We start from the raw sequence: 12,634 nt of genomic DNA, 5'->3' as shown, positions 1-12,634 counted from the left end.
CCTCCAGTTACCTGCGATGTCTGGTGTTTGGGAACCCAAAACTAGAAAGATCTATTGATCATAAAATGACTGTGTATGCTCAAAATACACCATTACCGAGATGGAAAAACCTATTTCATTGCAAAAATGAATTGTGTAGGTTTACAAAGTTTGGGTTTAGAGCATGTGGGTGCCCTGTCGGCCTCTCCAGGGTTGTTAGTCACATAAGTTTTATAATCTTACAGAAGAGCTGGGATTCCCTTGATGTAACCAATGACAATGTGTTAAACTTTTTGCAGTAATCCTCTTCACTAGTGGTGGTTAGCAGATCTATCAGCACCCAATTGAAGTTCAGACAGGTTGGAGACCACTTCTCTTCTTATAAAAGTGTCTATTTTAGTTCTAAACCATAATAAATCTCTTTTTACTCTTTTTTTCCTGCACCCTACAAACCATTGAAATCCAATGATTTATCAGCCTTCGTTCCTTCGTCCTGTTTTTATGGTTCTCTGTGGTTGCTTAGCATCTGCCTGCTTCCTGTGAGATGTTGCAAGCTCTGCCTGCTCTACCTAGATTACAGGAGTGGCTCTAGAGATTACAAGATATGCGTACAACCCATATGTATCCTGCAGACCACAGAAATGTCTCTTCGAATTTTGTTATTGGTGCAAACTCAAAAGCCCTCCAAAGTTTCCCACCAAGTCCTAAAACAATGTCTTTTACCATATTTTCCAGCAACCTCACTTCTCTTATAGCAATGGTACCTGAAGCATGACACATTCAAGGGTCAAAGCTGGGAATCTAGGATCATCATGATGGACATTTCTATTAAATCGTTTACGGCTTTCAAAATCATGACATGGTTGTACCATAAATGTAATTATTTGCAATATTTGCTCGGCAAAGCAACCAAAAAAAAAACCTTTATTATATCTCCCGGTATGGTTAAAATGTGATCTTTATAAATTTGTCTTATAAAATGATAATTTTTTTTTTTTTTTAATAATGCAACTAATACACTATGTGGCACTAGCGGTTATTATTGTTGTTGATCATCTGTCTCCCCCACCCTTGCAGGTGATAGGGGGGTAAGATGAGACAATAGGATATTTGTCTCTATATGCTACACCACAACCTTGCAAATGGTTACTGTTTTGACACCAAATATCCTCTAGCTTGAAGTTTAACTTCGTCCCTTACTACAATGACCCCCACCATACAGGTAGATGTACCTAAATGAGATATTGATCTAAACTGTGCTATTTCTTCGTGGTCTGACACTGCTCAGCGACGTGTTTCACCAGGAGTATGGGGGATAATTGTTTTTGCTTTCTATTCCTCCCATCATAATTTGGGTTAAGAGTAATTCCCACCCTCTGTCGTCTTGGTTATTAATTTTGGAAACTTGTAAAAGCACAATAATCTTTTCAGTAATATCCAAAAAGCAGAATAACACAATTTCCGCTGTGCCCAGATCTTTTTATTCACAAAATGTGTTCCTTTTAGAGTTTTATATGGAAATTTTATTCTAGTTAAGGCAGTAACACAGACCTGCCCCAAGAGAAATGAGAAGGTTACTTCCCCAAATCTATAGAATGCCCCCCCCCCCCAAAATAAAAAAAAAAACTTAATTTCAATTAATACAAATTTAACCAAAGAAATATAGTTTAATTTCTGCTATTTTACTAATATTTTTTACAACACTGGTCTTCCTTTAATCCTTATTTGATGTTTGTGTTGCTGAAGGGTTAAGTCATTTTAGAATCTTTGCTTGTAAAGTTCTTTAGTAAATGACAGTGGTCTTTGTGGGACACCCCCACCATTGCACTTTACTATTCCATTGCAAATGTGTGGACAAAAATAGAGCCGCTGTTGATTCTTTTCACAGCTTGATGACTTCTGAGAAATAATGGTTTAAAAGTTTGACTGTCACAAGCTACATCTCTACTCTGGAGACAAACTTGTGTTCACAAATCGTAGCCGCTACTGATGAGCCTGCGATGTAGAATCAGTTTTTAGGCGAATCGTGAGAACAAAAGTAAAGGTGGTCATTCAAATGTCTTTCTTTTATTGTCCCTTAGAGAAAGTCCTAGTTTGAGTTGTATTCCCTGACCCGTCGTCCAATAGAAGTCGATGGGTCCACTAAAAAAAGACATGCGTAAAAGTAAAGAAAATAAATTTGAAATGTGATGCCAGATGAATGCTACTCGTGGAGTAAAAATGGGCAGACTAATCCAAAACGGATGCAAATCGGCCATGAAATATTTAATGAGAATTGGCAATTTTATGTTTGCCACCAGACCGATACAAAGGCATCAGACATGTGAAATTCAACATGCCTGATCCTAACGTCCCTAAAATGTTGGGTCATCCCCCTAACACATCGGATGGTAGATGAAAACGGACCTAACCTATGAGCTTGACCAACTATGTATGGACACCAACAGGGTTTGAGATTATATATTCTATATAATGAGATTATATTATTTAGCCCAATAAGTGTTAAAGGGACCTGTGCATGAACTATGCGTAGCATGTTCAATGGAAAATTGTACCCTTGAAAATAAATGTTGCGACTCTCAAGCCATAACTTCTTTCTACCCATAAAACAAAAATGGGTGTCACGTGTCCCAAAACAACTCCCATCAAACACTTAGAATGGGGGGTCCTATGCAATACGGCCCATGGAGTATTGTCTGTTATACAAGTTTATGTGCTGGGTGATCAGTACTTTAATAGGTTAGATCATTCCAAGTATAACATAAAAATATAATATTAGAATTCTGTTGAATATTCCAAAGTAGCTCAAAAACGTATTTATTTATATAGGTTTTTTTTTTTAATTCATCTTTCTCTAAGCAGATATATCACCCCTCCCCCCCCCATTTCATTCCACATCCCTGCATATAGTGTTGTCATTTTGTGTTTTCAGTTCTAAAAATGTGCGCAATCTTTTTCTTAATTCCCCGTTTCCACACATGCCTGACTCCATGGAACAGTCGGCTCCAGGTAAGGGTGCAGCCAGCTACGACATGGGGTAGAGGCTTCTTCCCATGGCCGGCTAGTTGTTAGTCATCACAATGTTCTGTACACATTCTCAGGAATTGGTAATACACTTGTACCTGTCACCATGGTGTTTACCGTTGTGTTGTTGGGAATGTTACCAAATGTCGTCTGTGCATGTCATGAGTGTGATGGTGGAGCCTTGGCAAACGTCAAACCAAACTGTGACCTAAGCTGATAAAGCCAGAGACCTTACACTTACTAATGTTTGTGGTGTGTGCATGGTATGTGATCCTAAGAGAAAGTATCAAAGTATCATTGTGTTTTGTAGTCACCATTGCTGTCATATGATTTGTGTCACATCATTATAGGCTACAATAAAGGGATTATCCAACCTTTCGAAATTGAGAACTTTTTCTTGTTTGCTGCATTTATTGGAGTTCCAAGGTCCATTTAAATTGCTGTTCGGTAAACGGGCGCTAAAATTTGGTTCTCTACCATTATACCATTAAGCCATCAGTTTTACTGAGGAACTGACACCACCTCTACCAACTCTAACTCTTTACACCATATCCATTTTATTCTGGAATCTAGCCCCAACCCTTCCCAAGCAGTCTGAATTCTCCCGCCCATATGACGGTTTGCAGCTTGATTGGCATATTGAATTGTCACATGAGTCCACTGATGGCTCGAGAATAGTGGGGGCTAAAAAAAAAATGTTTAACTTTGGCCAAGTCAGTTGCGATACTTGTTTTTTTAGGATGCAGAGAATAGAAATTGGTGGAAGCGATGATAATTCCCCTTTTAAAAGGCGGGATAATCCCTTGTAACAAACGGGAATATCAATGCTTTTGTCTTTATATTAAAAATATATTTATATATATATTTTTTTTTTTTAACATTTGTGTAAACTTTTTATCTTTTAAACAGATACAGTGTCTAAAAGGTCAGAGGGGCCGCCAAGACCAACGCACTTTTGATGGGATCCATATCGTCAGTCACATGATTGGAGATGACGTGTCCTTCCATTCGTCTGATGAAGACTTTGCTACCAGCTCACTACAGCAGGGGGGTCACTACAGCCTGGCCAAAACACACGGAAAGATCGTTTTGGTCCCTTCTGATTTGGACAGCAGTGACAGTGATCCAGAAGAACTATCTATCATTACTGATTCCAATGGGGTGGTCTCAAAACCTATGGCAAAAAGAACAGAGTCTTACTCCACTACAGTCTGATCATCACTGTGACTTTTTGTTTTTTTTACCCAATGTTCATGACAATTAATTGTTACAGTACTTGGATCATTGTACAATCTTTAGACCCAACTTGTCCCAGCATGTACAGAACTTCTACTTGCCTTTTGCCAAATGTTCATCATTGCCATACACTAGACAAAGACGCTCAACGGACATGTTTGTTATAACAGTATTATCAGAAAAATGTTTTTCTTTGATCGAAGCAGGTGTTCTATCACGTTTTATAGAGACCGGAGTGCGTCCATATTGACTGTTCTGGTTGTCCTTTCACCTGTGTAAAAGAAAAACCTGTGCAATATTTTATGCCTGTTGAACAAAATGTATTTTTAAGTGTGGACATATTTATGATTTTGACATATCTCACCGCGTTCCGTTACAATCTGGAAACCCACCACTTTGTCAATATGCTGAAGGCTGGATATGTGGCTTGATGGATTCCATAAATTGGGCAGAGGTTGAAGTTTAAAAAAAAAAAATCGCCTTGGGTTATATCTGATGTTGTATTAATGTCTGTCTTATTTTTATACTTTTCAGACACTAAGTTTTGCATATTGCGATGTGAACAACACTCCACTAATGGAACTGAATGCATACTAGAAGATAGCTGGTACTTAGTTAAGACTCATCTATGTGAAACATGTTTAGCAGTGATACCAGGAGTTTGGGGAATGGTGCCAGTCGCACAGCTAATTTATACAAATTTCACTTTTGGTGTTGAGGGTTTAATTTGGGCAAATTCTACATATAACTATACATCCCCAGTAAAGATATCTGCCCCATGTTTACCTAAATGGAAGCTGAACTACTATACATGGAATGTCTCCGATCTTTTGTTGCTTCGGGCATTTGGTGGAGATTACGGGCATCTGATAGTGATGACTGCAACTTCATAGATGTATAATTAAGTAACCCTTAATCAACATTTTAGTTGTCCTTAATGTCTCCAAGCATTATTTGAGAAAACCCTTCAAGGCGAGGGATAAATGGTATTTGCCCTGCTCTCTGTTCCCATTGCATGGCCTTACAACCAGAAAGGAGGTCCATTCATTGTCCAGAAAAGAGATGCAAACAATCGACTGAAGGGTTGAACTGTAGAAACAAGGAAGGTAATAAAGATGACAATATTTTTAACTGCCCCTGCTGCGGGTGCCCAATAGGTTTTCACCCAATAGAGAAACCGCATCCAAAACCGGATCAAAAATAAAACCGTGATCGACTATATCCAGGGATTGGATGGAATTTTCTACCTTATTGGTTTCCAGTACGTCATTTCGATATGCAAACCAACACCTGTCTCCTTTGGTTTTTGCGGATAGTAGCGGAAGCTAAATGATTTTAGTTTTTAGTCAATCCCGCAGAAGTCATACAATCTGCTCCGGGATGTTGTTTTAAATTTGAACCCCCATGGAAATCCTTCTAAAAATCACACTGCAGTAACATCAAATGTCTTAAAGCTACAAAATGAGACCAAACGTCAGTGATTTATTTTTTTATGCATTTTTTTTTTTTTTTTAGTTGTGTGTATTGATGTTATTAACAAACAGGTCAATTCATGTTACTTGTGAGAGATATCTTGTTTATTTTGTACATAAATATACATATTTCATGCAGAAGGTGCGCAATCCGTTTTTTCTGTTTTTTTTTACTGAGAATGTAAATGTTGAATTATAACAGATACCTGTATCATATCCCAGAGGTAAAAAATAAGGTTTTTCTCTGTAAATAGAATTGTTTACTGATGATGCAGAACACTAATCATATCATGTGAAATGGGTTCAGAACCGTACATTACATTTCACATTAGAAATGTCTTCACATAACAGTCTCTTAACAAAACACTATTGATGGAAATCTTTTAACATTATATATATGTATATGTAACTAAATAAATTTTTTTCATGATTTAAGTTTATGCTTTGGGTATGTGTCATGTCAACAGTTTGGTTTTTATGGATTTTTTTCTCTGCAAATTCTCAGCTGAGATATCTGCCACATGTTCACCTAAATGGAAGCCTAGTCACTGTAGGTTTCATGGTTCCCGTCTTTTGTTGCTGCTGGCATTGGATGTGATCATTGGAGATTATGGCAATTTCTTATTTTTATTTTTTAATTCTTTACGAATGCACATTCATACAAACATTTCTAGACCTAAAGACCGTGACACACTTCAAACAGAGGAGGATCTCCCCTTTAATACCACATTTTGTTTTTAGGTGCCACAGAACTGATGTACACTGTTAAAATTGCAGTACAAGAATACATTTTTATATGCAGCTCTGAATTCCCAACTTAAACAGTGGGTTTCACAGATTCTGTCTTGCATAGAATCCTCAAGCTGAGATTCTCCTTTTTAATAGGATTGTAATAAGAATTGGGTTTCTAGGTGCCGTGGTTCTGGAGATGTGACCCTTTGAACTGAAGGAAACAGCAGAAAAAGATGCAAAAGCTAGTTGCAACTACATGCACCTTTTGCATTTGTCGCTGAACCTGAAAAATATGACTGACATTATACGTATTAGAACCAAATTTTGGTAAAGGCTTATTATAAAAAATAAATAAAAAATACATTTAATGGAGGAAAAACAAAGGGAAAATTAGTTTATGCTATCAAGTTAGTTTTTATCCTAACAAGTGAAACTAAGTAAAAATTGTTATATGTGAAGTGATTCAGCATATATCATTAAAGAGCATAATATTAAAAAATTGTCCTGGACACTCTGGCACCAATGAGCCTCGGTCACAAAGGGGTTAAGGACTTGTCTCACAAAGTCCACTGACCCCCCCCCCCCCTTCAGTCTGTGCTAACCTTCGTGGTGGAGCAGGTGAAACTTAGGGGGTACTTTCAGACCACCATACTCCAAATAATGGGCAGCCGGACTCCAAATAATAATAATTATTTTATATAGCGCACACATTACACAGCGCTGTACAGAGCTTGCCAAATTAGTCCCTGTCCCCAATGGGACTCACAATCTAATCATCCTACCAGTATGTTTTTGCAGTTTTGGAGGAAACCGGAGAAAACCCACGCAAACACAGAGAGAACATAGAAACTCTTTGCAGATGTTGACCCCAGCACTGCAGGGCTGTAGCGCTAACCATTGAGCCACTGTGCTGCCCAAACAATCTGACACTTATCCCCTCTCCTGAGGGACCAGCTGGAATTACGGCTGCTGTACGGGAGGGAATGAATTGGTAATGTGCATACTTTGTAAAAGATGCCATCACCTGTCAATGATCACTTGATCAATTGATTGTTTGACACCTTTACATCGACCAATTACCTCAAACGACTCTCTTAACGTCCTTTGATGTAGGACAATTATCCTAAAGTTCTTAATTGTATTTTGAGGGACTGATTCTAGACCCATTCTTTAGGGCCCTTGTCAGGCAGACCACAATCTGTGTGACTGTATTGATGTCTTATTGGGTATCACGTCATTAAAGTCTATATCTAATGTACAACAAGGCTAAAAGTTACCAAAAATGGCCTCCATATTATATTATAATATATTATTATAAAATATAATCCTTTGTGAATAAAGATTTGGGATGACAATTGGACTTTCTGTGTAGACGGAGGAATCCTCATAGATCATGGTGACAAATTTATCTGTCAGACACCAGACAGACGAGATATCATCTCGAGATAGGGCTCCTTCTCTTTGAAAGTGCTTTGTCTGCCTTGTACACGTGCGGCGGCCTATCTGTAGTGGCTACTGTGCTTATTCTGCGATTTGTACAAGTGCTACTGTATGTGTAAAATCAGCAGGAGCCTTATCACCGGGTGTTGTAATCCCGAGACACTGCTGAGGTGTTAGACTAGGGAATGCGGAGAGTGGAGGAAGCAGGATGGAGGATACACGACTCCCATGAGCAAATGAGGTAAGCAAAATGGAGCCAGGGGGCTAAGGAAGCTGCTTACATGGAAGTATAGCAATGTAAGGCAATGATTTGTAACGATATATGGCAACCAAAACATCTGAACGCAAAACAAATCTCCTTCAAGCTACATCATATAGAACATCCCAGGATTCTCTAAACTCCTTCCAATATACTCAGGATTCATAGGTCTTTCAATGCCTTCAGACTATTCTCTATAAAACTATACAAATTACAAGGGGATCAAGGAGAGCACAGATCAGAATTCACTATGGATCCTTGGCAGAAAAAAAAAATTAAAGGCTAAATTTCATGTAATTTTATATACCCAATGGTTGCAGCTTAAAGGGGTAGTCCAGTCACAAGTTATCCCCTATCCATAGTGGTCGAATGATTCCCATGGATCACGAGAATCGTTGGGACACAAGTGAATGGATTGATAGGTCAGACGTGTGCGTCTATCGCAGCATTGTTGCATGTGCAACTAGATGCTCAGTGCATATTAGGGGCTATAGAGCACCCCATACCCCCTGATCTGTACCGCTCCTACCACTGGAAGTGCTACAATCCAGATAATGTGTCCAGACAACCCTTTTTATTTTGCAGCTTTTCTTCCATAATTTGGATACCCTTCACAGTGCAAATATTGCATATAATGCAGTTATGCATCATAATAACAGGTTGTAGTTGAAACTATATAAGTTACCACATTCGCTTCTATAACCTGCTTTACCCTACGATCTCCAACGTACATAGCTGCTCTAAAGAATTGATAAAATGGCTCCAAACAAAAAGCTGAATGTTTTCAGCCTCCATCCATTCAGCCATGACACATTTTTATTATGTAAGATTCATACACAAGAGCAGACCAGAAAATGAAATGACCTATAAAGTGGGAGGTCGAGGGAAGGAGACTGACTGACTGGAGGAGGCTGCAGCTGCTCATAAAGCAGTGGCAGTGTTCAGGATGCTGACAAAGGTTTGTTTAAAATCTGCAAAGCACAGGCTATTGGAACCTGTCACCAGCTAAATATGAGTGTCTTGGTGACCGGTTCACATTAAGTTGAGGACTGCAGTGGTTGAACACCGCACCTTACAGGTTAACTGCCATGTTCTGTGTCTACACTGATCACAACAGTTAATGGAAGGTGTCTGCTGTGTAGTACAACAGGCACCTGCCCAGCATGGAGAAGGCTCAGCCTGTCAAGTTTTTTTAAACATTAAAGGGCATCTTCCACCAGTATGAAGGAGTGTATGCAAATGAGCCTGAGGGGCTCCAGGCTCCATAGGTGTTAATAGAGGCTGGAGCCCGCAGGTTAAATTGCATACAGTCTTTCATCCTGGTGGTAGACGTCCTTTAAATGTGTATTCCAGGCCAAACAATACAGTGAATAAGAATGGAGTCTGAAGTGGCTACACGGGCTTATTGCACAGTGCAAGGAGCTCTCTGCTTCTAGCTCTGTCCACTATGAGGGTTCCAGGTGCCACCCATTTCCTATTGCTTACCTATGCATAGGCCAACCCTTTATTGCATTTCCAAGGCAGCCTACTAGGGTTCCAGGGGTTGGGACCCAATTTATGTGTTGGCCCAGAGAACACCAAACTGAAATTAATTTTTGGTGTCCTATAAAAAAGGAGAGCTGATGAACATTCTGAAAAAAATAATCGCCTTTTCTTGATATCAATTTTTTTGTGAAATTTTCCCTACTTACATCAATTAGATAACTAATAAATAAGCAGATAACTAATAAAAAAGAACTACCAATGTAATAAACCCACGCATTCAAAATACTAAGCAATAACCAAAACAGACCAATATTGATGTGTATATGGGTCAAAAAGGAATGTAAGAGTCTATTAATGCAAAAATACACAACAAATATCCAAAAACACACCGGTGTGGAGCGTGATTATTGTAATAATAGCCATGTAAAAACCTTTATAAAGGCCTGCCTGGCAATAAGTACACACAATGCATAAACTATGTTAAATAAAATAAAGACATCAATACAAGCAGGGGGGGGGGGGGGTTGGAAGAGGACCACACCCGTATGGTCACACACTCCTGTGGAAGTCACCAGTACGTGTCAGTAAGTGTGGACAACCACCTCCCCTCCCCCCTGCCGGTTTGTATTGCCATTTTATTGTATAGGTCCCTATATGGGTTTGCACATTTATGATTATATTAGCAACTTGTAAAAATAAGATGGTGGGGGATGGGTGGGAATCAGCTACAAAGTAACAGAATGCTTCACAAAATAACTTTCCACTCTGGGACATGCTCTTCTAACCTAACAATGTGGTTAGGCCTCAGACCCAACCAAACATGAGATGAGAACACAACTCGAGTAGCCATTGTATCTTCAGACGGAAGTCTAACCTGTTGCTTGTCACCATTATCAGCCCTCTCATCTTCGGTTGTAGTGAACTTATAAGCGTTTTGTTTTTCCTTTCTGAAGTCTACTCTTCCTCGTGTATAAAGTAAAAGATAGAAGATGGTGTCATCATTTTCTGAGCTCATTCAAACACTTTATAAGCTAAGAGCAAAGAATTCCTTCAAAAAAAAGGAAGAACCTTTACATTTCTGAGTATGAGCCGTTTCTGGGAACAACTGGATGACAATTGTCATTATTAGGGTATGTTCTGATTTCATAGATTTTTAGGGTGTATTCCACAATTAAAATTTACAATAATCTACACTACAATACTTGAAGATAGGAAAATTAGATGTTAACCACTTCTGGGCAATCCATAGACCAGTGATGGCAAACCTTTTAGAGACCGAGTGCCCAAACTACAACAAAGACTTGCTTATTTATCGCAAAGTGCCAACACAGAAATTTAATTTGTGATTTATACTCCTTTCTCTGTCACAGTTTTCATTGATACCAGTGCTCTGAGGACACCAATAAAGCAGAAAATAGTCCCAGGTAGAGCTGTCACTTTATAATAGCTCTGTGCACAGCAAGTCCTGGGCTCTCTGGGACTGCAGGAAGATACCTGGAGACATCTCTGGTGATGGCCTGAGTGCCCACAGAAAGGGCTCTGAGTGCCACCTCTGGCACCAGTGCCATAGGTTAGCCATCACTGCCATAGACTATATGTATGGTTGTCCAGACCAAACACTGCAAAGATCTTCCTGTACATGATCCACCTGTCCTGCTCCTCTGGTCAGATATTTACACTAGCTTAACGCCAGTTATTGACCGAAAACAGCTTTGGCATTTCTGAAATATTAGTCCACAGTTGTAACAATTTTTTTTTTACTTTTGGAAAATTGGAAAGACCTGGGTATTTTTTCTATTAATGTTGTTAAGGTTCCTCACCTGATTCAATCTTGTTTCATAAAAAGAAGCCATAGGAAGTCCCTTTTGATAGGCTCACCAAGCTGTTACACCAGACCATGCTACCTTGATAAGCAGTCCAAAGTATTTCCTTCTCTTTCCATGATCATGTAGGATTAGGGCGGCTGGAAAACAAGTCTGGGCAAACATTTAACAATATAGACCGGTACCACTGAACTATATGGGGCAAGCGGAGTTCAGTCCAGTTGTACCTGCAGATCTAACCGGCACATGCTCACCAACTTGTTGGACTAAACTTGAAAGTCAAGCAAGAAAAATTCTTAGTATTATTATCCATCAAATAGCAGGTCTTGTGAGCTTACATCATGAAGTGTACTGTCAACTTTTGACTGAGTTTTTAACTTTTTTAAAAATAGCATAGATTAAGAGCAAGAAAATAATTCTTGACAGTCAGAGGAGTCATAGTGAGGGCACAGAAGGGATCAGAAATATGACTGTGGGTTACCCGCACCACAACATCTACACTAACCTTTTTATTACCTTATTACATTGCGAGACTGGAAAATCTTTATTAGACAAAAGGAACACTAGTCACCACAGGCCCAATAATTGTAAAACATAAAAGTGTTTTGAAGAATAACAAAAATTTAGGGTGGCGCTCTACAGCCCAGCGCACAAGCCAAAAACTGCGCACATACAGAAATATTATATATACCGTATATATATTTCTAAAGGTGCCAATGATAAGAATTTGTCACCATCCAATTTACACTGGCAGAAGAAATCAACCCATAGATCTCCATAAATAAAGTTAAATATAATTATAAAAAAATGACACAATGAAAGAGTATTAAATGCTTGTACTGAATAGTTTTTAATACTTTGTAGAAAAGCCTGGTGTTTATTACATGGCACTTTGGTAATGAGACTAATTATAAGCCATTAACTAAACCAGCAGATATTTGTAACACAACATGGCAGGATTGCTGTCTAATTACTGATAGATTTCAGCTGGTGTCATGACTTACCATTGCTTTTTGCATCTCTTTCTTCTTATGTACTTTTTATCAGGTGTTCTTTCTCATTATTACATTAATTTATGGATATCTATAGTTGAGTCTATGTAATAGTCTGGCCTGGTAATCTTTTAGAATGGATGCTTGCACATGTCTCCCCAATTTAATCAATCTCACCAATGAAACTGTAAA

The 12,634-nt window shown here is 38.7% G+C and overlaps 1 protein-coding gene across 5 annotated transcripts in view; it reads left to right on the top strand.

Moving 5' to 3' along the window:
• The window catches only part of EVI5 (ecotropic viral integration site 5), a 92,743-nt gene extending 86,597 nt beyond the window's left edge, over positions 1–6,146 (top strand). For all 5 annotated transcript variants that reach the window (XM_072127879.1, XM_072127878.1, XM_072127881.1 and 2 more), the window contains one exon: positions 3,913–6,146. In XM_072127879.1, the coding sequence (XP_071983980.1) occupies positions 3,913–4,218 (306 nt within the window). In that variant the 3' untranslated portion in view covers positions 4,219–6,146. The remainder of the gene's footprint in view (positions 1–3,912) is intronic.
• Positions 6,147–12,634: the final 6,488 nt, after the last annotated feature.

The sequence above is a fragment of the Engystomops pustulosus genome, chromosome 10 (genome assembly GCF_040894005.1).
Source record: "Engystomops pustulosus chromosome 10, aEngPut4.maternal, whole genome shotgun sequence".
Taxonomy (NCBI): Eukaryota; Metazoa; Chordata; class Amphibia; order Anura; family Leptodactylidae; genus Engystomops; species Engystomops pustulosus.
The sequence above is the reverse complement of the archived record's forward strand: the minus strand, read 5'-3'. Positions and strand labels throughout refer to the sequence as shown.